This window comes from Lepisosteus platostomus, chromosome 1 (genome assembly GCF_059453375.1).
Source record: "Lepisosteus platostomus isolate fLepPlt1 chromosome 1, fLepPlt1.hap1, whole genome shotgun sequence".
Taxonomy (NCBI): Eukaryota; Metazoa; Chordata; class Actinopteri; order Semionotiformes; family Lepisosteidae; genus Lepisosteus; species Lepisosteus platostomus.
This window is the reverse complement of record NC_142611.1, coordinates 19,477,455-19,504,176: the sequence shown is the minus strand read 5'-3', so window position 1 is coordinate 19,504,176 and position 26,722 is coordinate 19,477,455. Positions and strand designations below refer to the sequence as shown.

Here is a 26,722-nt window from a genome sequence, read left to right as displayed (position 1 = left end):
AGAGACTAGTCCGAGTCACCTCAGGTGACAGAAGGGGAGCTAAGTCCTTTTTAGATATTAATAAAGGTCACCTCATTTGAGATTATTGTGTACTACAGGCCAATTAATAGGGAGGTCCAAGTTTGATGGAGTGGGCAGGAGTGTCTGATTCTATAGAACACCTGTAGTAATTAATGGCAAATTACTGCACAAAGCACACTGATAAAAGTTCTGGAGCCTCACCAAGGCTCATCTCCAAAGACATAACAGCCAAATGTGGCTACTCTAGATTGCCCCTTTCTTCTTGGCCCTGCAATAAACACGCATCCCTCCTGTTGGTAATCTTTTTAATTATCGTAAAGAACCCAAGTAAGTTGTAAAAATAAAATAATTACTTTGTGATTTATTTTTCTTACTATAAGTAGAATATTTGTTAATCCTATTCTAGAAGTTCTACATGAAATGAAATAGCAATTTTCAAACAAGTTTCGGATAATTTGGCTGTTAGTTTAGTAGTTCATTTTCTTACTGTATTACTGTAACATTACTGTTACTAATAATAGCAATTTGCTGTTTGAAAGGTATGTCATATTACACTGCGGTAAGTTTAGAACGTAGCACCCAACCCAGTTTTCACAAGCTATATAAGAGATACTGCTGTACTGGCACTGTTCTTATCAAAGCTAAAGTACTTTATAGTTTCTATATTCTTGTGTTGAATATACAGTACAGTAGTTTGTGTGGGTAGCGACTGTGAAACTGGGTGCTTTGATTTTTCTATGTGTCAATAGGAAGCCAATGATGTATGGTATCAATAATGTATAAATGCAAAATAAGTGTGTAATTTGTTCAATTGCTGGCATATGTGATACAGTATGAATTAAATGTTCCTAATCTATTTGGTATAGGTTGTCAACAGCTTGCATGACTCAATAAACACGCTGAAATGAAATTTGCTATATCTTAATATATAAAGAGCATGCACATTGCACCAAAGTGCTACAACCTGTTAAAAATGTAAGACCAGTAACAAAGCTCTTTATATATCGTGATGTTTAGTTTATGAGAATAGCAACCATGTTATTCTTAAAACTATTAAACAGTCGAGTGTTATGAAAGTAATATTCAATTCAACACACTTTAAAAAATCAAGAAGAAAGAGTTTCATAAAAGACACTTAAACCTGCATTTTTGTTAAAGTATTAGTTCTGTATTCAGATTGTATACCCTAATCTTTAAAAGAATCACACTGTTATTTTTGTACTGTGCATAAGCTTTTCAGATTTAAGCAATTATAAAACTTTAAACAAAAAAAATTGTCCATCAGACAATGCAAGGCTGTAATGTACATTTCTTGCAATTATTTTATTGCTATTGATGCGTTAACATTATTGTGTTAGGCAGCGCTGTTGTATTAAAAGCAAACTTATACTGTATGTTGCCCAGAGAGGATGCAGTGCACATTGCTTCACAAAATAACACACTACCAATTGTTTCTTCTTCTGTGTGCCACAGCAGTGTAGCTCATTCATATTTATGAGCTTCCACTCAGGTGGGGGATAATGGTGACTTTGCTCTTGTCATTTTCATCTATCTCCCAAATCCGCAAATCCTGCACAGGGTCAATCCTTGACGAGACAGGCAGAGCCATGCTGCAGCCCTTCAATAATATTAATTCTATCCAATAATAATTAAAGACAAAATTGATGATTTTGTTTGAGGGGGCAATTGCATGCCTCGTGATACGGATGACCTTTTGACCACATGGGAGAATGACATCTGATTCTAGTTGCCTTTGCCTGCGAGGAATTATTGTGACATGTAGGATTCCGTAAAATAAAAAAGGAGCAGTTTGATTTGCTGACAAGTAGCATTAGGTGAGTGGACCTTTATCAGTGTGTTTTTTCAATTGATTTTACCTGTACATTATTTGATGGCTCTTCTCTTTTTTAAATGTAAACAGATTTTTACATCTACGGTTATTTGAGCCAGGCTTACAATGGTAAGTCTTGTTGCAGTCTGAAATTTTGTTTTTTAAATGTAAATTAGATGTACTCATTTCACTCAGTGGTAAGAAGTAAAGCCATTCACAAGTACCTGAAGTCTGTGATGTAGTTGAAATAGTTTCCTTTGGAAAAGTAATAGAGATGTGGTAGTTTTAAATATGGTCCAGTTCTGGTGATGATATCTAGGATTGTTTTAAGGTTATTATTTTTTTTTCAGTATCATGCTCTTATTAAGCTTCAGAATAATTTAATTTCTGTTAATCTGTTTTAGTGTTGTATGTTGGTACTGTAATATTGAGGATCCATTTACTTTCTTTCTGTAATCCATCAAGTGGATATATGTTCACTTTAAAAATTTGATTTCAGAATACCATTATATCTTTAGATCCTTGTTGTAAAGAAATAGACATCAATAATTTAATGCTGGCTATTTCGACTCTTAGCAGCTTTTTCTAATCCTGAATTCATTATTCTGGTGCAATTAGACTCTCCAATACCAATTGTACACTATATTCTTAACCACTATATTCCTTGAGTACAATGATGTATAATATTAATAAAGGGCTTCAGTTTAAATACATTTGTAACATAATTTTTTCTGCTTTACATTATGAGGGATTTGAATTGTCAAGGATATTTTGTTTCTAAGATGGCAAATTCTGTCAACTCTACATAGATAATGCTTTGATAGGTACTTGTGAAGTCCCAATAGAGACCTAATAAGATTTAAGCAGACATAACCTGGAACAGATGCCAAAACCTAAATCAAGTGCCATGTGGTAGACTAATAAAATGACTGGTGACTCACACCTGGTAACACATCTGTCCTCACAGTGAACATGAAGTTATGAAGAAGCAGTTTTAAGAAGTTTCAAAAGATACATGGATCAACCAAGCATCTTGAGACTTTTTAAATTACATGAAGCAACTTAAGCCAATAGAAGTTTTTAATCATTAGTCATGCATTATTGCTAGAACACCATTTTCGGACTGTGCTACGAATTCCTATAAGGTAAAACAGGGACATCTCTATAGTAGCCTGTAGGTTATGTTTGAAACAGATCCTACAAAGTTCTTAGTCAAATAGGCAGATGTTGATATACAGTATATCAAAATATTTTAAATATAACTACTTTTATTAGTCCAGCTCCTCCTACAGATGATTACATTAATATAGTACCTATTAATATATATTTTATAATGAAATGTCAATGTGTGCTGAATTAAAATATAATGTAATATATATTATACTGTGTATAATATATAGTATGTTTAGAATTAGATGCAATTTTAAAATGCACTAAATACATCTCTACCTCTGTTCCATCTGGGTTAATCATAACATTGGTTTAAGTTTAATCTAAATGTGCTTGTTTATATTGATAGTCTTGTCTCTGTGTATCTCAATATGCAGTATACAAGTAGAAAATAATGTATTTTAAAAGAAATTCACACATACCTGTATTTTAAAAATATGTTGGTGTGTATAATAATACAATACTATAATTACATCTGATATTGATATATTCCTCGATACAAAAAACACATGTAAAAGTGTTTGCTTAAATATAACTAAAAATAAATTAACTTGACTATATTCTTAATTTTAAGTTTTTACAAATAATGTGTTTTTATGCAATCCCTTTTACAGGTCAGCTTCACCATACAGTACAGTATCTACAACTGCGTGATACTCAGTGTAAGACTATGGCATATTTTGAAAGTAACCATATACTGTACTGTACTGTATGTCTCGGTTTTGATATCATTTAATACATAATAATGTCTTTAAAACAGATTAAACTGAATTTTCTCAATTTTATTATTTTGATAATACATACTGTACAGTTGCTTCAATAAAGCTAGGTTAATCGGATGAAAAAATGTGCTTAATGGACTGGAATATTTAGGGTTAGCCTAACTTACAATAATAGGATTTGGTATTATCTGTCCGGAGGTAGGGTGCACCTTTCATTCTCTCTGTCATTGTCACTTGCGGACTCGGGTCATGAAAGCCAAAAACCAGGATAAAAACTTTTGATTGTCAAGATATGCCGCTAACACGTTCAAGGAGGAGAATGAAAAGAAAAAAATCCCTTCCAACACTGTTACATGCGAATGGCAAACTCACAAGGCACAACTTGCACCATTTTTGGTAAAAAATTATTTTAGTGCAGCCTTATGTGGTCAGCAAATCAACTTCCTGGAAACTACTGTACATGACCACTTTATAGTAACAGCCATAATCATTTGTAGCCATTTTCCCAAACAACAGCAGAAAGGCCATTTGTCCCATCAAGGCCATCTTGATGTATTTCTCTATTGTTTCATAACCAGTACTGGTTATACTGGGAACAAATATCACAAAAATGCCTTGAATCCAAAAAATGGACAATTTATAGTAGCAAACCAAACTTAACCTACATTTCGTCATGTGGTACAGTACATGCAGTATATGTATTTGTGACCCAACAGTAACAGTAACAGAATTCTAATCCTAATCCTTACACAAGAGACAACTCTGCTCTCATGCATTGTTATGAACATTAACCTGCTATGTCTCTTAGTCACAGGATTATGAATTTTATTATGACATTCTATGTGGCCTCTGTTAAGGTGTTTGGATTTTTCCTACTGCCTTAAACCTAGCCCACAGAAACCTGGAGTTCTGTAATACAGAGAGGCAGTGCAATGTGGGACAATGCATGTAGTAATGATGCAATGCTGCTGTGCCACCCCTATAGTAACAACGTTTTCTCATCCAGAACTTAGTTTACCAGTTGTTAATCAAATGCAAGTCTGGTTCCCTGCTAATTCTTTGTGCTTTGCATCATTAACAGTTTAACAATGAATTATATGCTAAGGGGCAGACTGATAAATATAGAATACACTGTCAAATCAGGGGAACTCTTGTACAGAATGTGTCTTTTCCTAAAATGTTTTATTAAAGAGACACATTTAAGTTGTTTTTTACTTAACAAAGTTCAGAGCAAAGGAAAGTAAGCAAATAACACAAAGTAAATTAATTTAACATATTCACAAGATATGCTAGTCCCGGTTTTAATGCTATGCAGAGGAAAGCTTAATCTGATACGTGGTAGCCATTTATATATAGTAGAAACTAAAGAAATATATTTCCAGGAGAAATGTTTGATATTTGGCCAGCAGCTAAGCAAGGTCGAGTCTGGTCAGTACCTGGATGGGAAGCCTCCTGGGAAGCTATGGTTGCTGTTGGAAGTGGTGTTAGTGGGACCAGCGGGGGGTGCCCACCCTGTGGTCTTTGTTGGTCCTAATGCCCCAGTATAGTGGCGGGGACACTAAACTGTAGTGGGCGCCGTCTTTCTGATGAGATATTAAACCGAGGTCCTGACTCAGTGGTCATTAAAGAGCCCTGGGCATTTCTCGATAAGAATAGGGAGTTATCCTGGTACCCAGGCCAAATTCCCCCCCCCCAAATTACTGTGGCCTCCAAATGGTCCCCATGTATGATTGGCTTGCACTTGCCCTGTGATGGACTGGCGCCCTGTCCAGGGTGTACGCTGCCTTGCACTCTTTGCTTGCCGGGTAGGCTCCGGCTTCCCATGACACCATATGGTATAAAGTAGTTTGGCAAATGACATGACATGTTTGATATTTGAGGAGATTTTGCCTCCTGCAAGCAATTCATCATGAGGTGATGCCTTGATTTGAGAATTATCTCTATCATGACTCCCTTATGGGTCTTGACGTGGCTCAGAAATCAAATCTAGAGCACAGACACACACGTGCAGGAACTGCAAATGTTTTTACACAGGTGGGTTGTCCTCTGGATGAAGTTCCTTTCACTTTCTTTCCTATACACTTGATTCTTGACTTTGAGAATGGGGACTTTTCTTCTAAAGTGAGGCTGGAATGTCATTGAGGTGATTTGATTTGTCCCACACAGATCATGATGTCCACATTATTTTAAAGCATACATTTATTCCTCATGTAATTCTTTTTTTTACCACAGTGGGTCTGGTCCGTGACTGGACTGGGAGTAGAAGAAATTGAATCAGGTATCTGCATACTGTACAATGTCCAGTCCAGTGAAAGTGGTACATAAGGACCATTGCCTCGATTTTGGGTTCATTGGCTTTAATGAACAGGTGTTAGCTCAGTAGTCTTCCCACTTAATGCAGAGGACCTTCCATGACCATCAGTGTTGGTGTTTCTCAAGGAGGTTAGTGACATGTTATCTACAAGAGGGTAGCAATAATGGCTGCATTGGGTCATCTGAATTTCCTAAGTATGCTGATGGAGTGCCTAGGTTTTCTAGATATGAAATGAGGGTCCAAAACCCTTGGTAGGCTTCTGCAAAATTAGAATGTACTGAAGATTTCCATCTATTTATTGTTATTGTTCATAGTCTTATTCATGGCCCACCACTCTAATTTGATGGTAAGGGGGGCAGAGAGTGAATTTCTTTTAGGCTGGTGGAAGATGGTTTTGGTTATGGCTTTTATAGAACAGAATTAATTCATTACACAGAGTCTTAAAGTACTTCTTCAATCTGGTTTTAATGACTTTATTAAAAAATAGTTTTTATTCAGACCATCTTGTGGATTTTAGTGGTCCTTATATTCTGAACAAAGTACTTTATGTTGTATTTATTGTGAAGAATTTGTCTTGTTATTACCTGTTATTAAAGTCTCAGATCTTTCTCCAAGATTCTGGCTTGAGCAATTGGTATTTTTCCTTGTTTTGTTGGCATGATATGTCACCCTTCTATACAGTATGTAGCAAGCTTTCCTTGTGTGGTCAAGCAGACATTGAATCTCAACACCATTCTCATCAGACCAGTCTTGGTTGTGATGGGTGACAATGCATTCAGTACTACAGGGTTTACTGTATGTTTTTTTAATTCTTTTTAATGTGATCAGTGTTTTTTGGGCATGACAGAAATCTTTTCTTGGATATTATTCCTAAGATGTTTGTGAAGCAAAGTAATTGTTATTGATTTATCTCACATTGAGTTGGCTGCTTGATATGTTGTGGTGCAAGTCAGATATTAATGGCGAAACTATCAAGGTGAAGGCCCATCCTGCAACTGGTGAGTCCCTACATAGCCCTTACAATTCAGACTTCCTTTTGATCACAGGCTCTCACAATAACTGAATGAAGAAGGTGCCAGTGCTTTGTCTGAGGATGTTTCCAGATATTTCTCTGAAGAAGGTGCTTTGGAGTGCTGTGATGTTGTAATTGACCTTCCCTGCTCCTTCTTGTTGGTCCCAGAAATCAGAATCAAACTGTGCTCTAGTGCTTAACTCTTTAAGGATGATTGTATCATCCTTTGGAGTGTTGGTCAGGACATGGTCATTTTCATGAGCTAGATCTTGCTCTTAATGGCATGAAATACTCCTTCCTGGGTCAGCATGACTCAGGGATCGTTGCGACCTTCACCTGAACTGAGATGACAAAAAGTGTTTAGGCTTTATTCACACTTTTATTATCTAAGGAACACCTAGCTCTTTCTGAATTTTAACTAAAGTTCTTCAGATGCTCTCTAACACACAACTGGGCAGCTAAGCTGCTTAATTGCCATCAAAAATACACATCTTCTTTAGCAAAGCACCTGTAATGGCTACATGGACACACAGTTTTCACTGTATTCAGCATAACTGCACTACTTGTATATATTGCATACTGTACACCATGGACACATAGCAGCTCTACTCATATTGAGTTTTATTCAATTTCTATGACATCTATTATTATGTAACCTTATTTTCCTAACCTCAATTTTGTGATTTTTGTGTTTTTGTGAATTTTGTGATTTTTGTGAGCTGGCAAGAAAAGACATTTCATTGCCAGCAACTACTGCTGCACGCTGTATTGGTGTGCATTTGATAAACTTTGATTTGATTTGATTTAATTTGATTTTGATTTGATCTGTCTTCGAGACTTTTTTCAAAAAGAACACTCAACAAACACATCCATCGGTTTGTCAATCAGTTCAATTGCTTGCTCCTTTTTCACTCCATGCCGTGTATGCTTAAGTGTAAGCATAAGTGCAGTCTAAGTTTAAGCTTCCTGAGCTTCCTAAGTTTAAAATGTCTGCTGACCAATTCTTTTCCATCAGTGGTTGGAAGTTGATTTCCCATTGCCTTCTGGGGAATGTGGGTTAAACCAAGAATACCATCTTGTCTGAACCTGCCGCGCTTTTACAATAGCATGGCTAAAACCATTGCGACCGAGTGTCTTTCCTTGGTAGTTTTTCCTTTGCAGAAGAATGTGGATCCTCAATCCTCTTTTGTCTCATTTTGCTCAGGACAGCAATGTTGTTGTTATGTCTTGGGAGTTTCGTAGTGATGATAGTAATTGTTCTTTCTTTTTTCTCATAATTCGGGAAATATTCAGGGCACCGAATTTTGTTAGTACTCTAGATTTGCTTTTAAAATGACTGTTGTGCTTTGTAGTAACACATAACATATTGCTCTATTCACTCAAATTACAAATGTGCAGCTCCTACCACCTCTCAAGAAAGACTGCAGCTTACTCATTTCGGTCTTAATTCAAATTTATATGAATAACAATAATTTTATTTTATACAGCACTGTTTATGTCAAGACAGCTGAAAGCACTTTGCCATTAAACAAATTAAGAAATAAAACTAATAAATACAATGACAGAAAAATAAATACTTTTTCTAGGTTTTCTTTCATAGTTGCTTTACAAAATGTTTGAGTATTTCTTTTTCACTTGGAGGTTGTGTGTTATAGGTAAAATAAGGCTGTTGGGTCACATACAGTAGTATGGTACTTTGGGAAGGATGTGAGGACTTTGAATGGGCATTAGTGTTAAACAACAACAATAACAATTAAAATTGAAAAACTGTACAGCCTATTAGAATTCTATTTAAAAATATTTTGTGATCTATAATAACACATTTTTATAAAGCCTTCCTTTTCATACTCCCTTGTATTCCAGTTCAAAGAGAGTAGTAGAGTGGAAAAAACTGTAACAGAGGCCATACATAAAACTTTCTGTTTCACCACATTGAGACAAATTTATATTACTGGAAAATTATAAATAATGGTAATATTTTACTGAAGTATAAAAATATATGAATAATAGTAATATTTTACTGAAGTGTGAATAAGGAAAAATATTTTCAGAGCCTAACCTGACAAAGATAAAACATTTGTTTGTACATAGACTTGCCATATTAAGGCAAGTAGTTGTGAGTCATAATAATACAGTACATGTATAAAACAGTACCAAATTAATCAGGAATTATTAAAAAGCCTTAACTGCTCTATTAAAGTTAATTCTTAGATCCTTCTTGATCTATTGTGGTATAATGTGCACAACAGAGGGTTTGATGCACATACTGTACCTCATACCTCAGATTTGGAAGTGCTGTGGAAATAAACTGATTCTTTACTTTTAGTGGTAAAGGTTTTAATAAGGTGAAGGTTTTGACCTTCTTAAATGTGCTCATACACTCCATAGAAATGTGATAAGGTAATTTGAAATGCAAACAAGAATTATTCAAGAACATTTGTGAAACTAAACTGTGTTTAAAAATATTTTCGATTTAGGCAACATTCTCAATAATTCAAGAGCCCTGAGTTTCTAACACCTTTGTATGCTATATCTTCTCTTCCAAAGGAAGCCTGACAAAGACACGGCAATGGCGTCTGTAATTGACACTCATCGCACCCATATAGTGCCCCCACGGATAGTTCTGCAGGATATGGATGAAGACGTGGAGAGGATGGAGAGTGGAGAGTCAAAGTAAGGAGAAATCATTTTAACAATGTGTCCTATTTCGTTCAATATCATTTGATCATTTTCATTTGATCATCTATCCTAATGAGTAAATAATGATATTAGGTCGGCATTAATGTTGTATCTTTTCTGTTTGTGTTTGGGTTTATTAAGACTCAGTGTACCTATGTCCTGGATTTAGTTTGAGATGAAAAGTCAAGCACATGAGAAAAATACTAGACTGATTTCTCCTCAGAATTGGAGTGTTCTAAAATATATTTTAATATAATACATACTGTATATAGGAAATTATACATACATGAATAGATGTTTTATATTATTATATATATTATAATATCCAGAGATAAAGTCCTTGTTTGCAAAAGTAAATTATAAGCTGTATCAAAACTTTTCTTTTCTTTTCCAGAATAAAATTCATTTAACTGGGGCTTGTGGTGAGGAAATTCTTTAAAAAAATCTTTCAAACTTGCTTTCCCCACTTTATAGAAGGCAGAATTAAAAAGAGATTTATGTTGCAATTTGTTATGTGTGCCTATGAATTGAAAAGTAATTAACAAACAGGAAATAGCATGTTGTATTAAGAGGCACAATCACTAACTGACAAGATCTACTGTAAGCAGTGGATCTGTTTTACTGTGAGACTCAAAGCAGTTGTCCCAAGCTATTTCCAACCCAACTTCCATTAACATCATGCAAGTTCCTTCTTGTACATTATCAATTAATTACCCCCATGTCAAAATGTGTTGTCAAGGCCTTGACCAATAGTATAATTAACTAACACACCTGGCAAAAACAATTCTATTAGGTCCTTTGGTGGGTTGACTCGTACTGCGGTCTCTCTGTACATTGGCCTTCCCCAAGAAAATTACGAAAGATAAACTAAACCAGACACAGGAGACAAAACAATCACGAAAGAGTCTTTTAAAAAAATAGAAAGATTTTGATAGATTTATAAGCACCAAATGAAGGTGAGCTTTGGGACATAAGAAAAAAATAAACTCCACCACCAGCAGAGTGTAGATGAACAGTGAGAATCAGCTGAGTGAAGATGACATTGAGGAGAATTAAGCAGATAAGATATTGATTAGGTATATAATAGCACAGCATGTAGAGACTTGAACATAAACAGAAGGATTTTAAAATTAATTTAAAACCTGACAGGAAGCCAGTGCAAACACTACAAGACAGGAGTGAAGTTATCACTTGCACACTACCTTTACAGGATTCTAGCTGCAAAATTCTAACAAAATGTAACTTTTTTCAAGTACTTTTAGAGATTTCTGCAAATAGGCCTTTAAATAATCAATTCTGGAAAACACAACTTATTACCATTTTTCCTTTACTGTCACAGACAACATAGGATGCAGAGTGGTACAATTGTTGTAAGAAAAGTCATTTCTAAAATCCACTCTTTACATCAACATTTTCTTAATTTGGAATGAAATATGTATCTGTGGTTGTATATTTTTTATACATGCATCTATGCATTATCATTGTTTTACAGGGACGAATCTCCATCTGGACCACAGGCACTCTTTAATGTCAACAACAGCAACAACAATGAAGAGTAAGGATGGAATTCTTCTTTTCAAAGAGATTATATTCACATGAAAAATACTATAACTGTGTCTGTAGTGAGGAGGATGCTTCTGAAAATTGCCTTCTCTGGATTGTGAATGTCACATGGCACACTGAAAAATAGTTTAGTCTTATTTCTGGCCTGCAACTTAACTTATCATTTTATTCATTGAGCATCAGCATGAGTTTTGAAATTATAACAAATTATTCTGATGATGACTGTAACAGAATATAGAGAATGTCAACTTTGTTCAAACAATTTAAAGATGTATTGAACATATTTTAATTCAAAGTATATGGCAACAGCTTTAGCACCTTCTAGCCTGAATTTATCAGACCTCAGGAGTCAAACAAGACTTGACCTGGTCAGTATCTGTGTGGAGTGGGACAGGTGGCTGTTATACTGTTAATAGTATTAGTGGATATAGTGGTGGCTCTCTTTCCTCTGCACTTGAATTTCTTGCACTGTGCAGCAGTTGGTGCCATCTGTCATATGAGATATTAAATACTTTTAATCAAAATTTGAATGTTGAAATGTTGAATGTTGAAACACTTTTAGTGGCGAAATACATTAAATTGTCAGGAAAGAACAAACAAAAATATTGTGTAAGTATTCACCCCCTTTGTTATGACAAAATAAATTAGATCAATTGAAAAGCATTTGGATGTATTAAATAATGGTTAATGTTGTTTCGCAATAAATATACCAGTCCCTGTAAGGTCCTTCAGTCAGGTATTGAATGAAGACCAAGCAGCTTTCAGAAGAACTTAAGACAAAACTTGTAGAAGGGCACAGATCAGGAGAAGGATATAAACATTTCAAAGACTCTCAATGTCACATTCACAGAGTAAATAAAGATGTTCAAAGAGTGTATTCCATCACCCAGACACTGCTTAGATCAAGCTGTCACTCCAAACTGAACAGCTGGCTATGAAGGCAATTAGAGATTCCACTGTGAGGCCAGTATCACCTGAGAACTACAGAATTCAATGTTTGAAAAAGTAGAAAATGTTCATTAGTAAACAATGTCCCTTCACTCCACAAAGCTATCCTAAATGGTAAAGTGGAAAGCCTATCTCCATATCTATTGTATGTGACACTTTGGGATAGAATGGGATTTTAATAAAAACACTAACTTTTAAATTAAGCATTAGCACCTTTTTAAATCTGAATATGATACAATGCTGATTTAGCTATTGAAATCATGTATTAGATCTAATGTGTAGTAGCTTACATGAAAAAATTGGTAACATTGATTGGCTGTTCATTATGTCTGATCATTGTCAGCAATATTTCATCAATTTGCCAATTTTTATGGGTGTGCAGCAATATCCATCTTGGGGTAACGTAACACATTCATTTGTTTCAGTTTAAGGGAAATTTTAAAATATTATTCTTTCTCAAAGTACCCAGAGGGTGTTACAGTTACTTGGCTTCAAATTGTTAACTGTGTTGTTTATTTCTTTCTTAGGGAGGACAAGAAGAAAAAGAAAAAAGAGAAAAAGGAGAAAAAAGCGTAAGAAATATCTGGAAAAAATGTTTGTTCTGATGGAGTTGTTATTGTTAGCTTTTTAATTATTTCCCTGGAATGATTTGCCCTTCTCATGGATTATTCCACAGCAAAAAAGAAAAGAAGGAAAAGAAAGAAAAGAAGAAGGACAAAGAAAAGGCGAAAGAAGAGAAAGAAAAAGCAGAAAAGGAAAAAGAGAAGGAGAAAGACAAGGAAAAGGAGAAAAAGGAACAGTAAGTGTTGCTCTTGGAGTAGTTATGTTTGTGAGTTTTTTAAAGGAAATCATTGACAAAAAACGTCTGTTCAGTGGATGATAAAAAATGCATGTAGCATTTAATTGCCTTGCATTAAAAACAGCAGGTTCAACAATAACTGGAGTTGTTGGCATTTTCCAGCAGTTACACTGTTTATAAGCAACAACCCTTCTCATCAGCTACTGCTCATGGCTGGTGACTAATTTATTTTAATGTCTGTGGAACTTGTCTAGGAGCAGCAGCATATGTCATATCAAGTCATATCTTTGATTACAATATTTAATTACATTAAAATGTTGATTAAAAACAATTATATTCACTTTGCAGACCAAAAAAGGAACTTTATATCATTGACCCAGCGGGAAACATGTACTACAACTGGCTGTTTGTCATCACGATGCCTGTTATGTATAACTGGACCATGATCATTGCAAGGTAACGGAAAATGTAATGGTGAAATGGTACTTTTTTCGATTTGGGAATGCACTCTTGAAATGTGTTGCTGCTTAGAGACAGAAGAATTCAGCAGAATTCTTAGTGTACTCCTAGTTTGGGATGTCTTGTCATTTAGAGAGCATTGTTTCAGGGTTCAATACAGAATCAGTGTTCTCTAAATGGCAAGAGTTGTGATTTACCGGCCAGGTGGCACATGCGGCAAAGTCAGTGTTGCCACTAGTAAGAACCAGACTCCAGGTAATGTGATCTTAGAGCAGGCTGGAGCCCCACTCGTGCCTCCCTGTTTGGAGTGGGTTTGAACCCACCTGGGTCCAGTCTAGTCTGATTCTGTATAAATGGCTGACCCTGCACTCTGACACCAAGCTTCTCTCTCCCAGCTTGTGTGTCTCATGGAGAGCTTGGATATGTGAAATGAAAAATTCCTAATGCAAGAAATTGGCTAGTGAAGTGATCTTATCTGACTTGTATACCTTATCTTAAATGACTTAATTTAGCACAGCATCTTAGCTACCCCTTTTTGTGACCTTCACAGCCTGGAACAGGTACAGTGTATTTGGTAAAGACAGAGACCCATTACAAACATTGTTTTGTATTTGGAGGGCTTTGCAGTTCTATAAAATGTACAATGTAATAGTAACACACAGGTCTAGCCTTCTGAAAACTGGAATGCATCTTACTGTTCTAGGCCTCACTAATACAAAAAAAGGAGTTCAATAAACTAGAAGACAAGTCACTGACCTATCGGACCCTGTTCAGAAGTCTGGGGTCCTGGAGCAGTGGGAAAGAGTCTACAACTTAGTAGACCAAAAATTGTGAATCAAAGAGGCAATTCCAATTCTGATAAAAGATTTTACCTTTTTATTCTTCAGAGCCCCTGACAGCACGTTTAAGTGCTGCAATATATATTTTTTTACATTAAATCAATCTGTACACTGTCAGTTCACATAGATGGGGCCTAATTTCCAAATGTGATTTGTTTTCCCAGAGACCCTGTGTATATTCAAGGTTACATCAATGTTTTCACTACATCTACAAAGGATATAAAAATATATTTATTTTTTATAAGCTATAGGCTGCTGCACAACCCCATAAAATAATATTGCAAAGGTTGCCAATTGCTTGTTATATTGTTTTATTTACATACTGTACTACTCCAAGGTGATGGCTTTTTATTTTTAAAACAGAGCCTGTTTTGAAGAGCTCCAACATGACTACCTGATCACGTGGTTCATTGTAGACTATGTGTCAGACTTGATATACCTAGCCGACATGTTATTCAGGACACGGACAGGTAAGAGAATCATACTTATTCTTGAAATGGTTTTCAGTGGGTTTTGAATAAAGTTTCAGTATATTCAGTATTGACTAAAGTTTCGACAGAACAGACTGGACTACTAGTGCATTATTCACCCATCTTTTTCTGCAAACCAACACTCCAGGACTCTACCAAAACACCAATTTAACCAACACAATTTAACACCAATTTGAGAAATTATAGAATTATTTCTCATTGCATCTTTCATTAAAAATATCCCAAGGCACTACAAAGAATGCAAAAAAGTTATAAGTATATAAGTATAAGTAGGCTATAAGTATCCTTTTGCTCTTCGATCATCATTTAGTGTTGCTCAGTTGCTTGCACACATTCTTGTCTATCAGTGGTCTTTACCTGGTTTTGCTCTTATCTGACTTACAGGCAGCATTTTATCTCTGTTGGTCCTCCTAAATCCCCCAATCACGGTGTGCCTCAGGGTTCAGTTTTGGGCCCTATGTATATGCTAACTCTTGGCCAAATTATGAGAAAATATGGTCTACAGGTTCACTGTCATGCAGAGAATACTCAGATTTATGTTAAAACGTCTTCCCCTCTGGTCTATCCCCTCTGTCACTTATCTCTTGTTGGCATGACATCAAACTCTAGTTGTCATCAAATTTCCTGAAGCTAAAGAGTGACAAAAAACAGAAATTTTACTGGTGGGCAGCAATGCTAAGCTGTCACAGTAATAGTACAGTAGATGTCTTCCCTATTCATTTGTCAGCCATAGTCTAGAATCTGGGAGTCACACTTGATCCTCTCCTGTCTTTTGAGCTGAATGTGAAAAAAGTGATTAAGACATCTTTCTTTAACCTTGCAAGATTAACAATCATTTGAATATTTGTTAACATAAGTAAAAACAATGTGAAGAACAAATAAGAAGTGTGTATTTTTTTCAGATTTCTCCTTTGTCACATTTGTCTTTTTTTGGACCTATGGAATCACCGCTTTCTGATAGCTCTCACATAAATTATGTAATAGTCCTTCTCTTAACGTAGAAAAGGTATGAGTTCTCAACGAACTTATAGTTATTTCTTTTTCCTGCATTTTTGTGTTTTATCATAGGCTACCTGGAGCAAGGATTGCTGGTGAGGGATGAAAAGAAACTGAGGGAACGATACATGGACACTACTCAGTTTAAAATAGACCTGCTGTCTATGATACCAACCGATGTCATGTACTTCAAAATGGGACTCAACTACCCTGAGATTCGACTCAATAAGTTGTTCCGAGTGGGCCGAATGTTTGAATTCTTTCAGAGAACAGAAACAAGGACCAACTATCCCAACATTTTTCGAATCTCCAACCTTGTCATGTACATCGTAATCATCATTCACTGGAATGCTTGCCTTTACTTCTCCTTCTCTAAAGCGATTGGTTTTGGGGCAGACACATGGGTCTACCCTAATGTTTCCGATCCAGAGTTTGGACGACTTGTCAGGAAATATGCGTACAGCCTTTACTGGTCTACACTAACACTGACCACCATTGGTGAGACCCCTCCTCCAGTCCAAGACTCTGAATACTTCTTTGTTGTCATCGATTTCCTGGTTGGTGTGTTGATTTTCGCTACCATTGTCGGTAACGTCGGCTCAATGATCTCCAATATGAATGCTGCCAGGGCAGATTTCCAGGCAAGGATTGATGCTATTAAACAGTACATGCACTTTCGCAAAGTCAGCAAGGATCTGGAAAAGAGAGTTATAAAGTGGTTTGACTACTTGTGGACCAACAAGAAAGCTGTGGATGAAAGAGAAGTCCTGAAGTATCTCCCAGACAAACTGCGAGCTGAGATCGCTATCAACGTCCACCTGGACACTCTGAAAAAGGTACGGATCTTTGCTGACTGTGAGGCAGGACTTTTGATTGAACTGGTCTTGAAGCTGCGACCTCAAGTCTACAGCCCAGGCGACTATATATGCCGAAAGGGGGATATTGGCCGGGAAATGTACATCATCAAGGAAGGCAAGCTGGCTGTCGTTGCTGATGATGGGATCACGCAGTTTGTGGTTTTGAGTGATGGCAGCTACTTTGGGGAAATAAGTATCCTGAACATTAAAGGCAGTAAAGCTGGGAACCGTAGAACTGCCAATATTCGCAGTATTGGATATTCGGATTTGTTCTGCCTTTCCAAGGATGACCTGATGGAAGCCCTCACTGAGTACCCAGATGCAAAGGCCATGCTTGAAGAGAAAGGAAGACAAATCCTCATGAAGGACGGGCTCCTCGATCTGGACATAGCAAAGCTAGGACCCGACCCGAAGGACATGGAGGAGAAAGTTAACAAAATGTATGGAAATTTGGAGACCCTGCAGACTAAGTTTGCCAGACTATTAGCCGAGTATGAGGCAGCTCAGCAGAAGCTGAAGCAGCGGGTGACTAAGATCGAAAACAAGCTGATTTCTTCTGGGCAGGTTGTGATGTCTGAACTGGTGGATCCAGAGGCTGGAGCTGAACCTGCTGAAGCAAAGGAGAAAGATTAGGGTGAAGCTGAATAGAGTTAAGCTGCAGTACAGCAGTGCTGTGGACATTCTGTGCTGGACCTGAAGTCCAAAACTTACCTACAGCACAGTGTTGTAAAATTCTTCGTAATTATCCACCTTACTAAACTGTCACGCCCTCTGCCACCAGAGGGCGCTCCTTCTCTGTCCTGTCCCTAGTTTCCGGTCTGCTGTCCTTCCTGTCCCTCTCTTTCCCTTGGGCTATATATTTCCGGGTCTTGCTCTCTGTCCTCGCTCAGCATTGATGTTCGGATGTCCTGAGACCCGCCTAGCACCAGGGCCCCCACGTCCGCTCCCTGAGGGCATAGGTTTCTATACGGCATTCCTGAACTCTTTGCACTAATGAGCCCGGGCCTTTTTCCCGTCTCGCCGCTACGCATATGGGTCTTTTTCTGCTCTCCTGCTCCCCATGGTTAGTCCCTTTGGACGTCCGTGACATAAACACACTGTGTAAATATGAGTAAGTGAAGAATAATTAAAAGAAACAACATTCTGCAAGACGACCGTTAAGAACTCTACATAATTGCATAGCAAGAACTGGAAATCAGTAATTACTTTCTGATTGTACGTGGCAACTTTTGTGAAAATACGAGGATGCCCGTTTGTGAATGTGACATTCTAAATAACACAGCCGTGAGAATATAGGAAATAATTTCTAAAACCCGAAGTTTTAATTCAAATTGTCATACAGTCAGAGATAAAAATGTATCCACCTGCATGGCATTAACTATGCAAAATAAGGTTTACAGAACAATATGTGTATAATGTAGACCTACTGTACAGTATGCAGTTATTAACCTAGCACAATTCATAGTAATCCACATTGTCGTCAAAAAGCATACCGGAATGTGATTCGGATCTCATTGCATAGTTCTTATTTTTTATATAGTTTATGCAGGAGGCCAAATGGTTATATAAGGGCAGTGAACTTTCCCAGTATATCAAACATGTACAATGCAAAGACATTTCCTGCAATATATATTATTAAGGTATAGTTAGTATATATTGCAGCTACATTACCTGTAATATACAGTAGATTACATATACAGTAGCTTTTATACATAACAGAACTGAACAGAAAGAGGGAAGAAATGTTTTAGTGTTTGTAAAAGTTACTTTTGTCCCCCATCCACCCAGTTTTTTTTATTATTTTCAATTCTAGGCCAGTACTGACGCCTCATTAAAAACTATGACATAAAAATGTATGCTATGTTATGCAGTGTTAATATTAATGTTAGAAGCCATTTGTATGTTCTGTCCTTTTTCTAAATATTGATTCGTAATTATAGGAAGAATGCAAGTGGGCTGATCACATTATCTGTATTCAAATACAAAAAAGGGAAGGTTTAAAATATGCAGCATTAAAAAGATTTAAAAATGAGGTTGATGGAAACACCACAGGTTTTCTATGACACCAGTAGATTTGTTTTTATGTGCTTAAAATGTGAAATAGTCTTTCCAGAATGTACTTAATGGATGTTGTTATGATACCATACCGTAGATTACAACAAATGCCATTTTATTTAACAAACTACAATACAATTAACGTGGCCATTGCATTTCTAATGTTTAGAAATAACAAATGATGTAAGGAAAGATTTGAGACTGTATTGATGAGACTCTTCTCCTATTCAATTACATTTTTCCCAGCAAGAAAACAACACATACAGTAGTTGAACAAACAAGCTGTGTTTCTTATTTAACAGTTCCTAAAATAAACTGAAATGCACGCTTTGATTTAGTAAAATAAGAGGTATCCTCTCCTTAAGAAAGGGTTATAAAACTTAACACAAAGTCAACCTTTCATGAAAATGACCCTTGAAGTCTTGTAGAAAAAAATATGCTGTTTTTCCTTCTGGTCCCTGGGTAACTAAAATACGTATTTGCATCTCTAGCCAGATAACTTTCTATTCTGAAAAAACACTTCAGATATACAGTAGTTGCAAATGTAATACAGCCCCCATTTGCTCTGAAAGCTGTATGAAATGTCCTCACCAATGTCTTCATTGCAACTTTAAAAGACATGGTAATCAGGAACACAAATCAAATATCAGTGCAAAACGAAAAAGGTAATTGTGGATTTTATATCTTTTTAAATGCAAAGCTAGGGATGGCACATGTCAACTGTCCAAAATAAGGCATCTGATTTTATAGTGTTCTAGTTTCAAATCTATTTTAAAATAAAATTGAAACGGTTATGATACAATATGCAGTTTTGTTGTTGATGAAGGGGATTTTGCATCATCATTTATGTTTGGCATATTCCATTTAGTAAACCAGAGACCATATAGTTAACAGATAAAGAGCATTAAAAACCATCTGCTACATCTACAGGCGGTTTTAACAAAATATTTTCCTGTGACATCTTTTGCTGTGAAATGTCTTGGGTTGTATGTACTCAGCTCTGTCTTTGAAGTGACATGACTTAAACTCATGATTTTATTTACTGTATATGAATCTACATGTTAGTTAATTGTAGACAGTGTCTAGATACAGTATCCAACAACACCACAGAAATAAGAGCACATTTTCTTGTCCAAATCCTTCACATTTCTCTTGTCCAAGTGATCCATCCTGCATAATGTAATGTATTTTTTTATTTTTTAATTAAATCTAATTTTCTTCAAACTTTTATCTGGTACTGTAAATGGCTCTTTAGCTTTAATTTAGTTTGAAAGGTCTGCTTTGCAGTCAATTTTGTGAATAATGAGATGCATACCAAAACACAAAGACAATTATGGTAAAATGAAAATTTTATTAGAATCATTACAATAATTTGACAATTTTAATTCCATTACAGCATCCACACGAATTACTAAAATCATACCAAATTGGGCACTGTGCAGAACCGATTGGATGACTATTTAATTAAATTGAAATTTGCATAGGAGAAAACCATTTTTGGGACCTACTAATAGTTAAACCCCTGAGTGAGCCAGGATCTAAATAATCCTTTTCAGGAATTATTTGCACTTGCTCTGGTACCTACTATAAGTCAACTGTGAGAATGGTTTCAGTTTGCAAACATAAAAATGTCGAAATATCCAACATAAGCAAAACTTTGTTACTTCCTTCAATTCACAACTTCATCTGTAGTGCACTCTTTTAAAATCTGTTGATAATTTTCTACTTCAGAATCTGTATAGAGAATGAAAAGCAGTAATGTCAGACCTACTTTCTCAGATATACTATCCTTTACTAAAACAAAATAATGCCTAAGCAGGTGTAAAGTATTCATTAAAGTATATATTTTCTAAATAAACTGGTGTGTAATTATTTACACGTTTCTGAAAGTTATACAGTACTATACCATATTAAAAGAAGGCTCACACATTCTGAACCTGCCTTTTCTCTGTGTCCCCCGAGATGGCAGCACACAACAGACCATCCATTTTCTATTTTATCCAATATAGGGTATAGGGTTGTATAGGGTATACAATATAGAGAAGGAGGTGGAGCCTATCCCAGCAAGCAATGGGCTCCAGGCAGCATACCCCTGGACGGGATGCCAGTCCATGACAGAGCACACACAGACACAGACATGCACATTCACTCCAGGGCCAATATTCCCAGAAGCCATTTAACCTACTAGTATGTCTTTGGGCTGTGGGAGTAAACCGGAGCACCTGGAGGAAATCCACATGAATACGGGGAGAGCATACAAGCTCTAAGCAGATAAAACACCAGGAATTGAACACAGAGCCCCGGTGCTGCCTTGGCAGCAATGCTAACCAGTGCATCACCAGCAGTACACAACCAAAGAACAAAAATATCTCTTGACAACACTCTTGATGTGCACCTTTGCAGCCATTGAAGAATAAACACTACTTTTCCAACTGAGAAAAAATAAACCCCAATTTTTTAAAATAAAAAGTATAATTGAGGTGGCCAGTATTTCAATATGTTCTGAATAATTCTTGTTTGCATTTTTGGTTATCTAAAACACAAAAAGTACATTAATACATATTCAAAAGAGTTTAATTAGTAATGGATTTAAATTAACCTTGTTGAACTAGCAGTCAATGATACCTCTTCTGAATGCATTGAATACTCGTTTGTCCTATCAAGTGGCAGTTAAACCTTCCTATAAACTTACAAAGCATGCTTTCTCCATGAAATGTATTAATCTCCTAACATTAAACGGCAATCTGTTTATAGTTGCTTTATCAATAAATTAAAGATTAAATCTAAAGATTAATTTTACGCTTCAGATGAAATAAAAAAAAGTTTGCATGGATCATAAGGATATATAGTAGCCTAACTGGAAACTTAAAATATGCTGTACGTTATACACTTCACAATTATGGTGGTCTAGAATAAGCACCAGTAACGGACAACCTTCTTATTTCAAAATGTATTAGATGACACGTATGGCAGGACTTTACATTCTAGATGACTCTGCTCCATAGGGGTAACACTTACTCAAGGTATTCATTCACCAGATTCCCCCAAGTCAAGCTGTAATATTAAATCGTAAGCTTTCATGTTGTAAGCTTACAAAACTTCAACGTTATTTGAAAATGGAAAATATATATATATCTTATTTTTTAATAAACAAAATGTATTTACCCTATTAAAGAGATATTTCACAGGTAACCGCTGATGTACGATTATTGAAAACAAACACAAATTCAACTCAATCATAAAAATACTAAAAGGAACAGAATTATACACCAATTTATTTTAAGAGTTTGTTTTCCCAAGTTTAAAGATACTCATTAACCGTACGACATTTTATCTCTACAAGGGAGAGGAAATTCATTCAATACATTTTATCTTTACTCTGACACGTTGCATTCGCCGGTTACGTTGCTCATTACGGTGCATAGTGGGAATTGTAGTTTTCAATAATTGATTTATAACGGTACGTGGCTAAAGTAAGACTACTGCTCCCATATTGCGTCTTGATTTCCGAGCTTGCGCATGATGCCCAAGAAAATCTAGATGAGTAGTGATTCTGCACTGGTGAGTATATTTTTGAATGGACTAGCTAGGAGCATGTTTTAAACGTTGAAATACTAAAAATTGTATGGTCAACATACTGTTAACAAGTGCTTTACATGATGAATTAGTATAGACTGTCTGAATTATTTTATGTTTTACTATATCGGACATTTTGAGCTCAGCATAGGGGGTCAGAAGCAAAGCAGGACATTCGACTTCCAATTGCAGAAGGGATCTGAACTCTGACTATCACTTGGCGGACTGTTTAATAATCAATATTAGGATTAGACTATAGTAGTTCTGAGTAATCTGCGATATGACTCTTTATCACGTTTGTGTAGAAAGTGATGCATGTGTTGATAACACGTCAGTATACGTTGAAATTGTGTTGCATTATCAGGGTTACAAAATGATTCAATTGCAACCGAGTGCTCTGTCCAAATAACAGGTTGGCTTACAGAAAAGGTTAAAGATATCTGGTTTCTAAATACGGTAATAATTTATAAATACACATATGTCAGCGTCCGTACCTGTGTTCTCCTATTTTCTATGGGATTGCAGTTCAAGGCACGAATTTAAAGAGGAAATAAATCTGATTTAACTTTGTACCAGATTTTGTATTTGATCCAGGACTCGACCAATACAATTCTCTGCTTCACCACATAGTTCATACATAAAAACACTATTTTAACGAATGTATTTGTATAACATTTGCTTATTGTCAGAAGACCTGAACATTTTCTATGTGAATAATATAAAGACTCCGAAGAAGGTACAGTAATTCACTGCACTAAGCACACCTTGTTTTGGATACAAATTGTCAGCCTAAGAAATTCGTAGGAATTAGTAGTAACATGCTAAATTATTACTGTTCTTTTTAGCTGGGTTAAACTCCATTTGTGAGATATCAAATTAACTTGCTGCTGTTTACATAAAATTGTTATGAAAATTTAATTGCGGCACTCTCGAAATCAATTACCAAACACTAATGAGTTTTTACCAGAAAGCTTTGGGTCTAACTCGACGTGATGTTTTTAACCCTCACCTGGTTACAGTGAGGGACGAATGGTCTAAAAATCGTTTGGAAAACTGAATAGAACTCACTTGCTTCTGCTTTGCACTTTGCCTTTTATCAGAAGCATACCTTCAAAATAGGGGGGGCAGCGTGCTGAAAATGGGTTGTTACAGCATTGAAATTGAAATGAGAAGAAATATTCCAGTGGATTTAAATTGTGAATGTTTTATTAAGAATACAATTATCAACACATTGGCAATTCTGAAACCTCAAGTCACCTGCTTGCTTTTTTAGATGGTGTGCGGCAGAGATAAAAAAACCAGCATCGTACAAAGAAAGCTCTGAAGTCAAGAATCTCATCTCATTCTCTAACCACCTGGTGAGGGTGGTGGTGGTAACAGGCTGAGCAGAGCAGGGCAGGCCAGACTTCCCTTTCCCCAGCAACAGTCTCCAGCTTCTCCTGAGGAGCTCCCAACCAGAAGGCCAGACTAGCCAAGAGATACACAGTGATCCCTCCAGTGTGTCCTGGCTCTGTCCAGGGTCTCCTCCCAGCGGGTCATGTCCAGTACATCTCCAGCAGGAGGCGCCCTGGGGGCATCCTCACCAGATGCCTGAGCCACCTCAGCTGGCTCGTCTCAACCCAGAGGAGCAGTGACTCTACTCCAAGAATACAGAGCAGTCTCACCAGTGAAGTCTAGTATAGCATGAGCACAGGACACCAGCAGGGCATACTCCCACCGTCTGCCCTGTGTTCTAGGCCCTAGGTTGTTGAAACGTCCACCAGCAATGAGTGGCTTTTTTATAACGCTGGGCATTTCGGTATGAATCTGTAGTTTCGACAGGAGCGTAATGGAACCCGCCTGGCGTCAGCCCGGCAGAGGGAGAGGCCGGGGCCGGGGAGGATCGAGTGTGGCCCCCGAGAATGCAGTTCCCAGGGCTCCAAGAGACAAGGGGGTCCAGACCCCTGGCGCTAGCGCAGATGGTGGCCCAAGGCCTGGCAGGGGCAGAGGTGGAAATGCAGCGGGTGTATTGGGACCGATTTCCGATAAAGGTCAGTTTATTAATTTTAACTGCTTTGCTGTGACGTCGTCTGGAAATATACTGATGGTGAACTAATGGAGCTAAGTGTGCAAGACAGCACTTTTTATGAATCAAAAATGGACATACTGATATACAGAAATGAATGTGTTATATAGGGAAGAAATGTGTGAAGCTGGCCTACCAGGAAGAGTTTCCAGAAGAAACCATTGTTAAGAGTGCAGAATAAGAGACTTGCCTGTGCCAAAAAACACAGACACTGCACCTTTGAAGCCAGCTTCATGCAACTTCCTCTGAGCAGTTGATGTTGAAATATCTGTACTTCTAGTTGCCTTGAGCTCAGCTTGTATTTTAAGGGCAGTTAGCCGCCGGTTTCACAAACGTGTGACTCTAATAAACGTATTCTCTGATTATGAGGTCACCTTTGGCCTGCCTGAACCTTTTCGGTCCTCACGAGGGCCAGTTTCTTCCTATTGCTTGGTAGTCTTGGCCACAGCAGTTACTGACACTTGCAAAGTTCTTGCAATTTGTCTTAAAGTAATTATAGACTTGCTGAGCAAATTTTTCCATGTTCATTCAAGAATTACAATTTTTTGCCCATGCTGCATATATTTATAGTAATCGTGAACCCTCATCTGTTTACTAATAATTGGTGACAAAAGGTAAATGAGGTAGCATGCTAGTTAACTGTGAGAACATCTAACAAAGACAATTTTAAACTTTTAGTGTTCTAACACCATGTTATACACATTTCTGACTTTTAATTAAACCTGGGCTTCAGACTGAAATCTGTTTTGGGTGCTCATTTTATTGAAAATGAAAAATTAAACATTTTTAATGCAGTTCACTTAAGATTATAAGTACACATTATCATGTAATTAGATATATAAGTGTTTATAGGCAGGTTTATACAGTTTAAAGCACAGATAATTGTGAAAAACCTGGTTTCAAGCAGGTGTACTCAAACTTTTGACTGGTACTGTACACGTGTACACCTTTTTAGTAATACAAAGTTACAAACATAAGGAAGGTTACAACACAAGGATGCCATTTGGGCCATCTAGTGCATTTGTTAGTAGTTAACTGAGCTGAGATCTCATGCAGCTGATTTTTGAAAGAAGCCAGGGTATCGGCTTTAACAATATGACTGTGTTTCTTTTACATTCCCACAAACTTTGAGAACAGTGTCTACTGTTCTCAGTTTCAGTGTACATAGCTGTAGCTCCTAATTATGTCCTCGGGTTATGTGTTTCACATTTGATTCTGAAAAGTCCCATAGCTCGACTGATTGGACTTGGATGAAAGCTTTACTTGACAGAACCCCTTATTGTACCCCAGTAGCAGACAAAAAAAGGCTCACTATCAGTGTCTGGTGCTCTGGCTTTCCTAGTGCATATTTTGGTTTGTCAAAACATGATTTGATGAGTCTATGATTTTTGACAAAGACAGCCTGTCCACTGTCTTTTAGGAGATAGTTTCTTCATGAGTCAAGTACCAGTATCTGTGAATTCATGGCTTTTGGAAACTAGGTCAGGTTAAAATAAGCTATCTTATTCTTCCCTTATCTAAATATTATCCAACAACTTTTTTAGTGTACAACAGCTGTTTTAGTCCCATATAAAGCTGTTACCATATGACCGTATATGACTGTATAATTCAGTTAATTATGACCATAATTGATCAGATTTAACTGAAGCTCATTTGGAACATCTTTGATGCATTGAATTGTGGTCAGCTGTGACTTTACTGTACCAGCAATCATTTAAAATGTACAGTAGTTTCCAGAATTCAGACCTGTGTCTGATAATAAAGAGCACTGTTACTGGTGAATGTCTAGAGAAGTCCTGAGTAAAAAAAGGACCTCCTACTGCTGAAGATTCTGTGGTGGGGTTGGCACTGTAATGGGCCCCAAAAAAGTAGGGACACATTCTGCTTCTGTGGGAACTATGGTATCGGAACTCTGCAGCCATATTGTCAAGTTGCATGACATAAAAATGGGAAGGTCATTTGTCCCATTGAAAATATGTCCTTTAAAAAGGTGAATGCACAATTATGGAAAATATACAGCCCTGTCTCCTAACCTCTGATACTAAAAATCAAGTGGCAAACATTGCACTTTCTTTTGCTTGTAAATGTACACATGCACAATTGCATTTGATCTACATTTGCACATGGTTGGAAATAATTTTCTGGTCTTGTTGTCAAAGACAAAGCCTATTGATCAGTTTGTGATTAACTGGTGAAATAAGGTATTGATAGAAATGAATTTAAATTTTAAAAACTTGTGTTTTTGTAGTGTAAAGGAATCTCTTCTGTATAATTCATCCATCATTTTTAAATATCTGGTTAGTTGAGAAAAATTCTGTTAAGTTG

At 36.6% G+C, this 26,722-nt stretch overlaps 2 protein-coding genes across 3 annotated transcripts in view; both read left to right on the top strand.

Moving 5' to 3' along the window:
• The first annotated feature begins 1,556 nt into the window (after positions 1 to 1,556).
• Positions 1,557 to 17,455, top strand: cnga1b (cyclic nucleotide gated channel subunit alpha 1b). 2 transcript variants are annotated; one of them, XM_088626629.1, is made up of 9 exons: positions 1,557 to 1,856; positions 1,943 to 1,981; positions 9,618 to 9,743; positions 11,242 to 11,304; positions 12,788 to 12,832; positions 12,937 to 13,059; positions 13,408 to 13,515; positions 14,721 to 14,827; positions 15,917 to 17,455. In XM_088626629.1, the coding sequence occupies exons 3-9, from the start codon at positions 9,640 to 9,642 to the stop codon at positions 17,332 to 17,334; spliced, it is 1,968 nt and encodes a 655-aa protein (XP_088482755.1). In that variant the 5' UTR covers positions 1,557 to 1,856; positions 1,943 to 1,981; positions 9,618 to 9,639; the 3' UTR covers positions 17,335 to 17,455. The 2 variants fall into 2 exon arrangements, with proteins under 2 accessions (XP_088482755.1, XP_088482746.1); XM_088626620.1 differs by lacking the exon at positions 1,943 to 1,981 and having other exon boundaries at positions 1,558 to 1,856.
• Positions 17,456 to 22,249: 4,794 nt separating this feature from the next.
• nfxl1 (nuclear transcription factor, X-box binding-like 1) overlaps positions 22,250 to 26,722 on the top strand; it is a 57,459-nt gene continuing 52,986 nt past the window's right edge. Inside the window, exons 1-2 of the mRNA XM_088626606.1 lie at positions 22,250 to 22,317; positions 24,145 to 24,362. Coding sequence (XP_088482732.1) covers positions 24,161 to 24,362 — 202 coding nt within the window. The 5' untranslated portion in view covers positions 22,250 to 22,317; positions 24,145 to 24,160. The remainder of the gene's footprint in view (positions 22,318 to 24,144; positions 24,363 to 26,722) is intronic.